Source organism: Tachysurus fulvidraco, chromosome 6 (assembly GCF_022655615.1).
Source record: "Tachysurus fulvidraco isolate hzauxx_2018 chromosome 6, HZAU_PFXX_2.0, whole genome shotgun sequence".
NCBI lineage: Eukaryota > Metazoa > Chordata > Actinopteri > Siluriformes > Bagridae > Tachysurus > Tachysurus fulvidraco.
The window spans coordinates 14,741,025-14,756,827 of NC_062523.1; the positions used below are offsets into that span (position 1 = coordinate 14,741,025).

Sequence of the window (15,803 nt, forward strand, 5' to 3'; positions counted from 1 at the left end):
ACCAGTGGTTGACTAAATCCCACAGTTACCTTTTTTTTAGGAATGTATAATGTGCAGCATTTCACACAAAATGGATAGAAAAAACTTTAGATGCACCTAATATTCTAAGCATGGCTTGAACGTTCTTAGATGTGTATATGACATGGCAGTACTGTGGTCAGTCAATGTACTGATTTCAAGAAAGCAGCCATATAATAAAGCAGGAATAATTTGTTTGCACATCAACATTAAGAACTACTACTAGACTATAGAGATGGTGCAGTCACCTAAAACTGCACATCCATTTTAAAAAGCATATAAATGCATCATTTAGATGAAAATTGCAATTATTTAATTATTTAAAATAAATTATTTAAACAGCTAAAATTAAAGAAAAGATAAATTCCTTACCTGTTCAGCAAGTGGGAAAACTCACAACAGCTGAATTTTTATGTATGTTAAGTATATTATCGAACTCTTTCACTCTTGTGTTTGTTTGTTGACGTTCCTACGTGCTTACTAGTTTCTCACGCTCATTTGTGATTGGCTGAAGCTGCTGCCAGTCACCATGTAGCTGGACTTCTTGAGTTGTTTGAGCTCTTCTTTGAGTCTTGTTTGAGTTTCTTTACAGAAAAAAAAAATCACCTTCTAAATTACCTTCTAGCCATCAGGTGCAACAAAAAAATGACCAAGCTTTTTTTTAAAAAACAAACAAATAAATAAATAAAAACATAAAAATAAAAAATACAATTCCGCTTTAATAGCTTTAATATAACCTCTAATAAGGAACCAAAGCCCAACACACTTTGTTTTCCCGCCCTTTGTGGAGGTTAATAACACGTGACTTGGGTAGTCACGCAGGGAGTTATGGGTATTTGATGACGTCTATTAAACAAGTCACACTTCTAACCTTTTGCTGACGTTTTTGAGGTAAAGTGTCGCGAATCTGTTCGTTCTTTTACATTGTTTTCTGTTTGTGAGACAGTGTTGCAGTACTTTAAAAGTTATCGCAGTTAGGCTACTTTGTGTCACGCCTACTAGTTAGTATGTACGCGTAGTTCATTTAGCTTACACAAGCTTTCGTTTAACTTTTAAAACATATCATTATAGTAGCTTTTGCAGATTTTGACGGTGCTTAAAAAGTGTAGTGACCTTAAATACATATGTTCATACTACGTTGTTTTTAATTCGATGTATTTTAGTATATTTTATTCTTTTGGACGCTTAGATGACCATCATCATAGTTAGTGTTTATCAATTTATGTACACGAGGATTTCTCGTTGGCAGCTTATGATGTTTTGTGGAAAAGTATCGAAATGATTTGAAGGGACAAAGGAGACTCGGGACTGTGGATGTCGTGGAAAGTTAATTACAACAGATCTTTAAGCAGCTTACTTATCACTTGTGTGTCCTGAAGTTTAAAATAGAGAGGAGTGTCAGGTTATCAGGTTTACAGCTAAACAGCTCATTTGGTATTTTGGGACTCAGTCTGTAAAAGTTATGATGAATCATTCTAAACGTGTCTGATTTATTGATATTAATGCAGTGATTTATTCAAACAGACTTGCATCTATGTCTAAATTGTTGTTTTGTTTCATCCTCCTGTTCCTAGCTTGTTTTTAGGTGCTATATTGAGTTCGTTTTACAGACTCGGGCACCAACTTGTAACTTCTGCTTTTTTTGCTAGGTGGTGAAGTGTTCTGCATTAAACTGTAGTAAGCCAAGAGAAAAGAAGTGTGAATTTGCTCCTGAAGATGGGAGCTTTGGTTTCTCGATGGAGGGTATGTACTATGTACAAATCTTACTTTATCTCATTTAATAAATGAAGACTTTTTAGGCAAATCACAAGTTCTTCATTGGTACATTTTATTAAATATTTAAGCTAATTCGGGCTTGTTTTAAAATGACCACATATCCAGTACCTAGGTAACTTTCTGCAGAATGTAAGAAAACCTACAAAGTGAGCACAAACCTGTCCTTTGAAGCAATTTATAAGTTTGTCTGCCAGAAGAAAATGGGTGACTAGTAATTTCATTTTGCATTATACAAATTTATAATAGTGTCTTGTCTTTCAGACCAAGCCAACAACTGTGGAGGTGCTGGAGGGACTTGATAAGGTAAGAAGTAATCTGTCTCGAAGCACACAGCTTGTTACTGTTGCTGACCACTACTCTCACTGATATCAAGTTTATCCTTATAGATAGTCCTTATAAAATGTTTGCTGTCATTTTTATCCTTATAAAATGTCTTTTACAGCAATATTTTGGTGCTATTCGCATATAATAGCACCAAAAGATTGCTGTAAAAGACACAATTTTCAGCACTATTCATTTACACTTGCATTTACAGGATTTGGCAGACGCCCTTATCCAGAGCGACATACATAAGTGCTTAAATCTGTAACATTGAACTTCAGTTCAATATTCAGTTGCAGCACTATTCAGTTGACTACACATTGGTCAGACACATTGGAAGAATTAGACTTGTAGTTATTATTAGACTGACAGACATGGGTTGCTGTATTTGCCTTTGCTCTCATTGGCTTTGGGATCTTTCTTGGATTATTTTTGGAACATGGTTATTTAAAGCTACTTACGATGGTCCTTGAGAACTGGCTCAACTAGAAAGACCATTTGAATGAGCATTTCAGGTGACTGAACTGTTAATGGTCTGAATAAAATCTAGTTGTCTAGTCTAGTGAAAAGCTCTAGTTGTATTATACAGCAATTAGATCTGGAGCACTTATTTGATTGGATGAACGGTAACTAGCAAAAAAAGACTTTAAAACAAGTGCAGATTTTGGCAACGTTGTGTCCAAAATCAGTTCCTCTACATTAAATTCTTGTTTATGGAGTGGTTGTATAAAAGCTCTATTGCACTAGCAATCATATGCAATAGGGTAATTTTAATTTATTTTCAGTTGAAGAATTCATTTCACCAGTTTTATGTGTAGTGTGTTTAATGACTGACTTTGCTCAAATCTGCTTCACAGAAATCCCAGTGTATCTCTATTATTATTATTATTATTATTATTATTAGTAGTAGTAGTAGTAGTAGTAGTATTCTAGTTCTCGTCGTCAAATTTTTGTTGCCATTTTTGTTTTTGTTTTCCAGGATATTAAAATCCTTGAAGAGCACAGAGAAAAGAACCAGAAACAGCTGAAGCTATGGGTTTACAGACTACTTCTCTATTCAACCATTCTGTACCTGTTAGCCTGTGTTGTGGTTTATTTGTGGTACATCCCACAACAGCTAATGGGAAAAGTTATATTGGCTTCACCCTTTATAATATTTCCAATACTGTAAGTATTCTTGAACATTTTTCTTTTATAAGAAGTTCTAAATTCATTTACCAAAACCCAACAATACATTTAAAGTTTTACAGCCCCTGTCTCCTTTTTTCATTATTTCAAAATAATTTATCAACTGCAGAAGAAGAAATTTGGAGGTTTTTCCCCATTTCTTCTGGCTAGTTTGAGTTGGTCAGGACTACAGTGCACAAAGGCTTAGGTCAGGTTAAGGTCTAAATAAGTTTTAGGAATATCATTTCCTCAGCCACAGATCTTGAAGTGACTTTTGTCCCTCCCACTTAAAATTCTTCATGCCAGAGTCACCATGAACAAAGCTATATTGAGCTAGCATTTGCACTCCCTTGTTTAAAATAAAAAAACAAACGGGGTTGAAAGAGTCCTAGTAACTCATTAGGTGTCGTGTTTCATGAAGTACTTGCATAAATGTGCTAATAAACTGATTTTGATCACAGCTAGAAAAACAAGTTAAAAAATCGCTTTTGTCTTAATGACTGATCTTTCGAGGCGGAAGTTGCTATTTTTTGCCCACTTTATGATTTGCACATAAATAACTCTTCTTTCAACAAAAATGATGCATTTTAAAATTCATTTATATCTTAAAATTATATTTCAAATTAACAACTTTGTCATCTTTTTTTTTTTAAATCCACAGTGTATGGCTTCTGAGAAAATTGTTAATTATGTTATATTTAAAAAGGACAGAAAGAAATGGTAAAGTTTATCACTCTGGTCTTTCACCTCTTTTTAAATTATGGTTTTATAAAATATAAAATTTTAGCCAAATATGTCACTAGTATTTTCTAGTGTAACTCTCTTTTTATGTTTCAGTTGAAAAATTTGAAGAATTGAAAGCTGAAAAAAAGAAAATAGTATGTATTTCTTTCCATTGTCTACTCTTTTTGACTACAGCATTGTGATGATAATTATAGTCTTCTTGGCCAGGGAGGCCATTGCTCTTGTGGCAAGCTGCACCCTCATACCTGTGTAGAACACTTAAAATCTAGTTATTTCATGAGGGGTCAAACCAGAGTGCACACCTTCTCAGAAATGTCAGACATCTTTGCACCTGTAATGTGAGCGTTAACCTTAAATGCTAATGTGCTGGCTTTGCCCTTGTAGGCCATTCAGCTTTACTTTTGACAGTATTCTAGCACCATGCTAATGCTAAAACAGGAGCATCCCTTCTCTGCACAGTTTTGAGCTAGTGCTCTTTGTAAGGAGAGAGATTTCTTCTTCAAATAAATAATCTAAAATCAATGCAGACAGCGGTTAATTGCACAGACTTGACTTAGTAAAATGCTTGGCCAACGGCTTGTCTTTAAATTAATAGTGTTCAGCGCTGGGAGGAAATAAATCTGAGAAATTGCTTGTCATCTGGTGTCATGTCTAATAACTTTCAATAATTACAGTTGATGGATTTTTACACTATCCATTATCAGAATAGATCTTGTAATTATTCTTTTCATTAAATCTAAATAATTAGCACTATTTGCTCTTTTTCTAAAATGAGTTTTAAAATGAAGCTAAATAGAACAAAATGTACAAGCTGCCAGGAGATTTTTCGCTCTAAACGGTTGCCTTAGCAGCATGTTTGTACTTTTTTCTTGTTGTTCTAGAGTGCTCTGTCATTTTTGTGCAAGTACAGTCAGTATGTTTATATTGAGAACACTTAATAGTTTACTGTGTCTTTCAGCTTGAGCAGGTGATGGAGACGGAAACCTATAAAAATGCCAAATTAATATTAGAGCGGTTTGATCCAGAATCTAAGAAAAAGTTTGTAAGTATTTCAGCAACATAGACAGACTACTGACATAAGGGATCATTGCAGATTTCTCATTGCGATTTCTATCTTGTTGTAGGAGCTGGATGCTACACCCGTTGGACCTCCAGTAACTCCTCGTCAAGGCCAAGGTTAGAGGAAAATGGTATATGTACTGGGTTTCTAAGCAAAAAAGGTTTGATTATCTGCTTCAGCAAGCACACACACACGTGTGTGTGTTTTTTTCCCTTTCAGAGCTTCGTCAGAGGCATGTGACTCCTCGCCCTCCTGTTCCTGTGACTCCAAACCTAGCAGTAGCAACACGTCCGCCTCCTGGCCCAACTGCCCCTCCTGCCCTGATCTCAGCCCCTGGTGGTCCTCCAGAGAGGAACCTGTCTACTTCATCTCAGCACCATAACCTGCTGAGGAGAAATGCTACTCCCACAGGCTCTCCATCCCCTGGTGTGGGTGAGTGATGCGCACACATTGTTTTACTCTTTGAAATAAAATCACAAGGTTTCACTGAAACATCAACATACATGATGAATAAATGTTTAGCTTTTTCCTTTATATTAGTATTACTGTTAAGCTGTGTTAAATTAAAATAGACTATACTCATCGTGCATGTTAATAGGATGTCTGCCTTATTGAATATTTTATCCAATCAATTAGCAGCATTGCAGTATTCAGAATCACAGAGTACTTGTCAAGGACCTCAGTTAATGGTCTCATTTAATGTCAAATTGAAATTTTGAATGTAGCATGGTATTTGGTGTTTTTAGTATTTCAAAATGCTGGCGTTTTCATGCACGAGTTTGTAGAGCTTTGGTAGTTTGCTAAATGTAAGGTCTGATGTGTCCTCACTGTTTTCTGTTGGTAATGTTCAAGTTTCAAACATGCTGTTTTTTAGTAAATCAAAAATTGGAAGTCTGTATCTCATTGTTATTTTTGTCATTATCTGCCAAGATGATTGACACTAAATTTCTTTCTTCATGCAGGAAGAGAATTATCATCAGTACTGGAGGGTGAACCAATCTAAGCAAGGAATTGTTAGTGAAAAGTAATTTGATATGAAAGAGTCACCACGGTGATTCCATATGCTTGTAAATTAATAAGCAGCAGGATACCGGGACTTTGCCAAGTCTGTTAGAAATGACCAGTCATCTCACTATGATCGCTCTTCATGTTAAATTATATTAATTAGAGATGAGGATCACAGCAGGTTTGGCGTTATCTATAGGGAGGATTATTTCTGAGTCATTATTAAAATCTGTCACTGCCATCTATTTATCTTGGCCACCTGCCTGCTGCAGAAGGCTGCAGGTCCATCTGTAAACTGGTCCATGGTCTGGAAGGCCTGCATGTGTATCCTTAGATAGATTGTTGGTAAGAGCTTCTGTGTGTTTTCACAGGAATGCATCCTCCTGGCCCACCCCTAGCACGGCCTGTCTTCCCTCGTGACAGAGGAGCTTTGGACAAGCTTATTGAATACCTAGTAGGTGATGGCCCTCAGAATAGGTAAATATCCTGAATTTTAAATCTTTTTTCGAATGTACATATTCATGCTAGAATATTGGCAGTGTTTTTAGGTCCACATATTTACTTGGAGTGCCTCAATTTTACACGTCTTACTGGCTTTAAGTAAACCAAACCCATACCAGGTGAAAAATAGGCAGCAGAATCTTGGAGCACAAATAATTGTTTTAGACCTACACCTATGCTAGAACATTCATGTATTCAACTGATTAATTTTATACACAAGTACTTTAATTTTTTACAGGAGGACTTTTAATTTGTCAAATCAGTGGTTTTGTATATGGTCAATATACTGAAGGTCAGCACTCCCAATAACCAGGCTGAAGTAATTTGCCTGATCACTGTCATTTAAGTTTCTTGCAGATTAGGCAAATAATAATCTGAATTATTAATGTTTGCACTTGGTTAGTACCTATTAGCCAAAGTAGACAGAAATCTCAGTAATGGTGTAATGGGTTATGAATGCAGAATTCTTCTCAAGGTTTATGGCTTTGTTAGTGTGGATGGGTGTTTTGTACCTTTTTAAATAATCAGAAATTGTCTGCATTGTCATTAAAGAAGTAGCTCATGGAAACCATGGAGATGTCTTTGGACTGTAATTTCCTCATACTGCACTCAAGACTCCATCATTTGCACTCAAGACTCCATCATTGAACAGCTGATATGATTCTCATGTCCTAAATGAATCTTCTGATTACACAATTGCACATTTTGATGAAGTTCTTTTATAACAGGACTTTTATATATCAGAAGACTAAATTCACATTTTTGTATTTTTTTTTTTTTTTGCAGATTTGCCCTAATATGCCAGCAGTGTCTATCTCATAACGGCATGGCATTAAAGGAGGAATTTGAATATGTTGGTAAGGTTTACAAGAAAACATTTGCCAATCTTCATCAAATATGGTGTTTTTATTCCTTTCTGACACTTGTCATCTCAATATATAATGGACCTCATAAATGCTGATCCTTGTCTAGCCTTTCGAATTTAGCATTTGGATACAGTACCAGTAATGGATTAAAAATGTAAACAAAATGTGTAGTCCGTTTGTTCCCTATACCAGATGTGTGTCCTAAAGTGCATGTATCATATAATGTATCAAAGAGACCATGGATAATTTGGAACAGCAAAATGTGTTATGGCTGCTGTTTCAGCATTCAGATGTGCTTACTGCTACTTCCTGAATCCTGCCCGGAAGACCCGCCCCCAGGCTCCACATCTCCCTGAAATTAGTGAAGGCAAGGCAAGCCTAGGACCACCTACTGTTGCTTTGGGAACAGACCAAGGTGCACCCACTTCTTCCCCAGGTACCTGCTTATGTAGTTGGAGCTCCAGACACTCTGCCTGACCTATGCTATTTTTGATGTACTTTTTTTAATTGAAATACTTTAGGATTCAAAAGGTTGCATTATCCTAACTGGCTCCCTGCATTTACTTATAGGAAAAAACATCTGTGCATCAGGTTTCAACAGTCACTAGATTGAGTCTATTGCATCATGTCCTAAATAACTTTTTTACTTATTTTTTTTTAAACCACCAAGAGGCTGTTCAAGGTATTCCCATGCCTTTGAAACTGCATATAACCAACCACAAACATGTAGACTGTCAGCACAGTAAATGAGTTCATGTGAATGATTAACTGCTTGGCAACCTTGTCACAAAAATAACTGATGTTATACTTGATTATTTAATAGAAGCACCATCTACTTATTAGGCTTACAAATATTGAATTTTTGCATGAGTGTTTATATCCAAGAAATATGTGGCTTAAAATGATTGCATTGATTTATAACACTCTTTGGTAGTGTTATGTTTGCTCAAAAAATTGTGAACATTATAACACCAAGTCAGTTAAACTCTGCAATATCCAGTTCAGAACAATAAGTTGTGTGTTTTGTTAGTGACCTTGTCACTACTTGCAGCAGGATGCAGTGTCAGTAACCCAATGATTTTGAACAAGTAGTTCAGCTCCTCCAAGGTGGCACATCTATACATTGCAAGGTTTTTTGGTGTATCAGTCAGCACAGTTTTGAGGGCATTGAGGAGATACTGGGAAACAGACCTTTTCATGGTGAGAGCTTGACAGGTTTGTGGAAGTGCAACAACCCAGCAGAACTGAGACCTGCTCCTTGAAAATGACCTCCAGCAGGCAACTGGTCTGCATGTTTTTGACCAAACTGTCAGAAACCGACTCTATGAAGGTGGCTTGTGTGCCGGACATCCTCTAGTGGGTCTTGTGCTCATAGTGCCTAGAATCTTGATCCCAGAACTCTATTGGCACTTGCCTGAGAATGTCGGAATTACCAGGTCCACAATTGGCGTTCCAATCTCTTCACAGATGAGAGTAGTGACAGATGTGAAATGGATTGGAGTTACTGAGGGGAACGTTATGCTGCCTGTATGACTGGTTGGGCAGTGGGTCAACGGTTGGTCTCAGGAGAAATATCTTTGGAGGGGTACACGGACCTCCACATGCTAGCCAGCAGTACCCTTACTACTATTAGATACCAGGATGAAATCCTAATTACAACTGCCTTTCTAATCCACTGTACATACAACTGCATTTATTATGTTGGCTTTGTAGAAGCCAACATTCTGATTTCCGTTATAAGCTTATTGGCACACTGGAACGCTAGGGTGCCAATAAGCTTATGACGGAAATCAGAATTAATCAGAACTATCAATGCCATTCTGTTTACACTGTGGAGCTCCTGTACTAGAACAAATTCCTCATATGTGAAAACATACTATAAAGACAATAAAGACATTTCTGATCTGATTCTGATCATCCTCAATTGTTGGGCCTTCCACTGGTGCAGTAGGCTTTTGGTTCCTCCTGGTGCATGACAATGCCTGAATGTGTAGGCAGATTTTGGATGACAAAGGCATTGATGCCTAGACTTGAATTCAATTAAGAAACTGTTACGTTATGTATCTTAGCATCCGAATATCCGATGGACATATTGTCGTGGATATGGGTCATTAGCTGAAACACAATCTTGGTAAAACCGAACTGCTGTTTATCCCAGGTGATTCTTCCCCATCAGGGTTTTGCGATATCCCTGCACAGCTCTCTGATCTTCTGTTTGGACTTGCAGCCTTTGAGTAACCATTGGCAATCTGTCCTTTTCCTAGTCTAATTTGACACGCTCCTGTCGATTTCTTCTATTTAACATCAGATGTGTGTGTAAAAAAAAAATATATATATATTTTTTATATTTTCGAGACTGGTGGCAGGTCTACCTCTGAGCAAAATTCTTAAAAATGCAGCTTTGTTACATGTTTTCAACCTGCCTGTGTTCTAACACACCACCCCATTGCACGCTCCCTCCACTGGCTTCCAGCAGCTGCACACATCAGATTGAAAACACTGCTTTCCTACAAAGCCAAAAATCTTCACTCAAAAGATCTTATCACTCTTTGCACTGCAACACACCCTCTCAGATCTTCTAGTACTGCTTTACAGATACCGATAAGGTTAGGTACACATCAAACTGTTCTCAGATCTGCAGTGATGTAATGTAACGAAGTAAAAATACTTCGTTACTGTACTTAAGTAGACATTTCACGTATCTGTACTTTACTTCACTATTTAAATTTATGACAACTTTCACTTTTACTCCACTACATTTCCTAGATAAAATGTATACTTTTACTCTGTTATATTTCCACTAAGTGTCTTCGTTACTTGTTACTACAAAATAAAATCAGAAGAAATGTGTGAGACTGCAATAAGGGAGGTTTGGCCAATCACTGGTCCTAGATTGCATTATGCACATCCGCACGCTCTACAGAGAAGCACAGGCACGCACAGCGTGCACGCGCAGTCAGAGCTGGAGGCATTTGTCTATAACTGCGGCAACCAAAAGCAGTGAAATGTCACTATTCTTATTACCAGAGTTGATAGCACAAACAAAATATTAATGCAATATCAATACTAAATAAAAAATAGCATTTATTGATTTGGTCTTTGTCTTGTGAATATTTATTAATGACTGCGTTCATTGGACACACTGTTAGTAGAGAATGCACACATGCATGAACTGATTTGATTCAAGACTGACATCATTACATCATGCATAAAATTTTGGTGTCCACTTTTGCCATTTAATAATACCATAACTTTTGGCTTACTATGTAGTCATATAATATATAATATAAAACTCTTCTGTTTTAAATTCTCACTGAGGGCTAAAAGCCCTAAAGATGAAATCCTAGAACCGCCCCTGCTCTTATGCCTACCGAAATCACTGAAATTTTACTTTTTACTTTTACTTCAAATACTTAAGTACAGTGAATATCAGAAAATTACTTTTGATACTTAAGTACAGTATATATCAGATGCTTTAAGACTTTTACTTGAGTAATATTCTAAAAGGTGACTTTCACTTCTACCAAAGTCTTTTTCTACTACGATACTTGTACTTTTACTCAAGTATTGCTTTCTAATACTTTATATAAAACTGCTGATCTGGAACCAAAGTGGCAAGAAAGTGACAGAATTAACTGTCCTTAGATGTCTGAACAGCTATGGGTGATGTCTTCAAACGATGGGTGAGGACCTGCCCCTTCCTAAAATTCTTAAACGGTTCTTATTTTTATTTTTGTTAATATATATTCAAATATGCTATTTTCCTCCCAAAAGAAATTGACTGATGGTATCCTTAGCTTGTGACCTAGTATATCAGTGTTGATTAATTGATTACGTATTAACGTGCTTTGAATTCACTATGTAAAAGGGTGTCTGCCAAATTTCATAAATGTAAACAAGTAGAACCAAAGACTATCTAGGTGCTCACTGATGCCCTGATCTAGGTCTGGGAGGAAGGCTTTCCAGTGTACTAATGAAAACTAAGATCATTGCCTAATTCATTAGTCTTTAAAAAGGTAGCTCACAGGATACAATATTGGCATTTTGATTGACAGCCTATGAGTCTGAGTATGCCAATGCTGTCGCATTAAGCAAGGCTTATAGAACAGTTGTATTAATACCAAAAAGGGGGGATAAGTGTCTGCTAAATGTTTAACACCATTTCAAACTTAAAAATGTACACCAGACTTACAAAGTTTCATAATGAGGTGCATGTTGGTAAATGACTGTCACCTGTTAAGTGAGGGGTAATGTGCACATCACAACTGATTTTCACATGGTGACACCCACAGAATGCCATAAAAGGGTTCAAAAGTTCAGAGAGCAGAAAAATTCTAAATGGCTTCTAAACTGTCAAACATTTTTCTGAGTTAGAATGTAAAGCACTTTGACTTGATGTAAAAGCACAATATAAGTAAAGTCAAATGAAAATGTTCTGGAACAAATGACTCAAAAAAGGGAATACTGCTAATTAACGTTTTCTGTGCTACCTGAAGGACCCAATCCATGACAAAGATTTTTGAAATTGACCAAATGCTAGGGCAAACTGAACCGACTTATAAGCTAACTTTTATCTTCAGTGGAAAAAAACAAACTAGCCTCTAAATATCACATGCAAACTTCTCCTGTAATGACAATTATCATTTGCTTATATGAATAATTTATTTAATACTTGAAATGAATAACTGATTTAAACTTGACAGCATATCCTTTTCATAAAAAATGCAATAACATATTGCAATTTTTAAGATTAGAAACCGATCAGTTGAGATTTTCATTAGTTGATCTGTTTTACACACATGGATACAAGTGTCATGTAAAATTATTTCTCAAAAAGGATTATAATTAATTTTTATTTTATTTTTTTTTTTTTCTGCTCACATTTTCTATCCGACTTGATAAATAAGACACTATGTTTAAAAATGTTATTTAAATTCAAAATTCTGAAGACACCCACCGCCTTTTCTCCAAAATTGGGTCACGTGCAAGTTCTCACCCATTAGCCATCTCTCCCATATTTTACGACTGCTGCCAATTAGGGACAGGGAAGACTACCAACTGCAGCCAGTCAGCCGCATCTTTCCAAACTGCTGTATGACAGAGCAGTTTTAAAACAATCTGAGAAAAGTGCCATCTGCCCCCTTCTGCATATATGTGCCCTCAGACACCTTTGATTGGATAGTGTCATCTGAACAAACAATTCATCTAATGACCTTTTTTTTTACATGTGCAAATTGTCAGGCAATGATTAACGCTTTTTAGCACACTTTACCTGGTTCTGCTGTTAAATCTGAGAGCAAATCTACTAAGTGATTCAAAGATGCCCTGCCACACGCATTTCATTACTTTTGTGGTAATGTCTGACGGTTACCTTGTTTCAAGCCATTCTAGTGTGGTATAGAAAGCCTGCAGGAAGACAGCTCGATTTGCGCCAGTTCTCATTAATATTCAATGAGCTATGCTGCTTGACTTCGATTGGCTAACCGCTAGGATATGAGAGCATGACCATTCATTCACCCAGTGCAATAAGTAGCCTAGGATAGAGGAACTTTGTTCACAATCACCTGGAAATGTGGCAGAATGGCATCTATCTCTCCATCTCTATCTATCTATCTATCTATCTATCTATCTCTCTATCTATCTATCCAATTGTCTTCGGACATTATCACTTTTAAACCATTACACCATTGGCTAGTGGCCAAATTTTGTCTCTTTCTTTCTTTGCGATTTTAGGTTATTTTAGTTCTTATTAACCGTTCTTGCCATGAAGATGAATAGTAATGAGCTTGATCATTTCTACGTCACTCTGAGCAGCTTTTCTAACTGACCTGATTTCTCTGATCATTTCTTTTAAGTGGCTAGAATTGACAGGGAAGGTAGCAGTTCATTTTCACATTCCCGATACAACACAAACACATATGGACCTAACACATATAAAAAAAATACAAGTAAAAACGGTTTTGTGTGGAAGGGCACCTTTTAAAGGATTAGGAACTTTTTGTGATGCTCTCCCACAGTGCCGCATAGTTTGTTGGTGAGGTTTTCTGCCCTTTTCTCCACTTACTTTGTAGCAGCGAGTTTCGTTTATGTAAATAATATAAAATTAGTGTCTTTAATGTGATTCTAACAGAGCACTGACTTACAGTATTTTGAAGAAATTGAAGAAAATTAGGGCCTATTGATGCAACAATTTAGAAATTTATCCAGAAATTCCTGGGCTAATATAATTAAACCAGCGGGATATGCTTAGCATTACGAGGTTGCACTTTCTTGGATTTAGTTATACAGTATCTACATAATCTGCATCACTTGTTTGTTCAACAGAGGATAAATCTGAGTCCTTGGGCTCTGTAGAGGAGAAGACGCTGAGTGAGCATCAGGAGGAAAACCAAATGGAGAAACCTGGACCTCTAGAACCAGCCACCGCACTCTCAGAACTCCCTGAAAAATTAGAACAAGATGAACATGAACAAGATGTATCTGCTATGGAGGTGGAATAAAGATAATCTACAAATTGTAACAACCCCTCTGAAAAGGTGTGCATTATGTAACGCATGATTAATGTATTTGGGAGTTCTTAGAAAGTTTGTGGCTTTGATTTAGTCTAGTTTGGCTAGGCTTTTTTTATTTTAATTAATTTTTTTTTTAACTTTAATAATCTAGAGATAAGGACAGCAATCCATATAACTGCAATAAACCTGTTCTGTTTGTGTTCAGGAATCTTTGTTTTATGTTGATGTAACTTGTAATCTGCAATATTATGACTAAATATAATGTCTTTTAGAATGCACTTTTTTCATTCATGTTTCATGGAGCAGTTCTAATAAGAGTAACTCCTCAGTAATAGTCCTTTATTTCAGTGTAAAAGTTCATGGGTACTGTATTACTGAATGTATTTAACTTGTTTTTCCAACATTAATGCAAAATGTCTGCTCCTTTCTAAGAAATGTTTGTCTAGATGTTTACACTTTGGGTGCCTTTTTTGATGCTAAGTAGGTTTACAGTTTTCTATTTACCTGCAGTCCAATGGGTTTCTTGTTTACACAGATTAAGTTGGTCATTAAAAAAAAACTACAGCTATTTATTTAATTATATAATCTGTAGCTAGAGCAGTATTATATATGTATGTGCTATTCTATGTAAGATTTCTCAAGAATAAATATGAATTACAGTATTTACTACATGGATTTTATTTGGCTTTAACTACATTTAACTAAAGCTTTCATAGAATCTTAAAGATTTCTGTTTACTTTTATATAAAGGGTACAGAACTTTATATCCCTTATTAAATTTGAGCGAGAGAAATGTTAAGCGTACTAAAAGATGTGTAGTTTGTTGTGGGAGATTAGGGGTAAGTCACTCAGCCCAGCTAAATAGTTAACTGAACCTGCATTTCTAGTGAGGAAAAAGCATGTGTCCTCTAAAGAAATTGGTTGTTAGGGCTGTTAGTGGGCTGCTTTATTGCTTAGTCTTCTTCCTGTTTGTGTTCCTGCTATCCTGATCTGGAAGGACATTGAAAGGAATCTGTTAAAACACAGTCCATTTTCATTAGCTGCTCTATTTTGGCTTGTGATCATTTTATTTTATCTCATTGATCATTTCAGACAGTGTTAGATAATGGGACTGACACCCAAGCCCAACCCAGCTTGATTGCTTGACCCTCTTCATTTGCAACAAGAGAACTATCTCTACCCATATTGCCCCTGCTGACAAACGTGCAATCTTATGTTTTTCAGTCTCGCACACTGGCTCTTAGGTCATCCTCCCACATTTGTCTTTGGGTTTTGATAATGCATGTTTACAGAGACATGACCCCCTGAGTGTGGCAATGCATCACTGTCAGCAGGACAGTAGCACCTGATTCCAGCACACTCCATCTCAGCTTGACCCCTGACAGTGGCACATGCACTGGGGAGGAAAAAACAGCCTGTCGATAGGACGTTTGAACATTTACCAGCAAATATGATGTGGATCAAATGTTGGTTTCATATCAAAATGAATACCCTCACTATACATTCCATCATTCTATGCAATGACTGATTATTTTTGACAATTTATAGTGCACTGTCAGTAAAATCATTTTGTTTTGAATTCCTATTAAATTTACAGAAAACACTTGTTTCTTACTCCAGCATATTTTTTATATATGCAATGGATTTATTTTTTATTTTTTCTGTCAGGAGAAGATGGAATAATTATACAAACATCTTACTTTTAGAGATGTTTGTATATGGATTCCATGAAGTACCACTACCTTATTTGCCTTTTCAATTGCCTTCTTTCCCTTTTTGGCATAATTTTTTTTTTAAGTTAAGAAGAATTCTCAATCAAAACTCATGTGATGG

At 36.3% G+C, this 15,803-nt stretch overlaps 1 protein-coding gene across 2 annotated transcripts; it reads left to right on the top strand.

Annotated features, from left to right (window-relative positions):
* Nucleotides 1–784: 784 nt before the first annotated feature.
* On the top strand, nucleotides 785–14,632 carry lnpa (limb and neural patterns a). 2 transcript variants are annotated; one of them, XM_027164816.2, is made up of 13 exons: nucleotides 785–909; nucleotides 1,668–1,761; nucleotides 2,056–2,097; nucleotides 3,095–3,282; nucleotides 3,944–4,002; nucleotides 4,120–4,160; nucleotides 4,985–5,068; nucleotides 5,151–5,202; nucleotides 5,306–5,518; nucleotides 6,463–6,568; nucleotides 7,379–7,449; nucleotides 7,742–7,894; nucleotides 13,783–14,632. In XM_027164816.2, exons 2-13 carry the CDS (start codon nucleotides 1,735–1,737, stop codon nucleotides 13,956–13,958), a joined length of 1,212 nt encoding a protein of 403 aa, XP_027020617.2. In that variant the 5' UTR covers nucleotides 785–909; nucleotides 1,668–1,734; the 3' UTR covers nucleotides 13,959–14,632. The 2 variants fall into 2 exon arrangements, with proteins under 2 accessions (XP_027020617.2, XP_027020618.2); XM_027164817.2 differs by lacking the exon at nucleotides 785–909 and adding an exon at nucleotides 965–1,023.
* The last annotated feature ends 1,171 nt before the right edge of the window (nucleotides 14,633–15,803 follow it).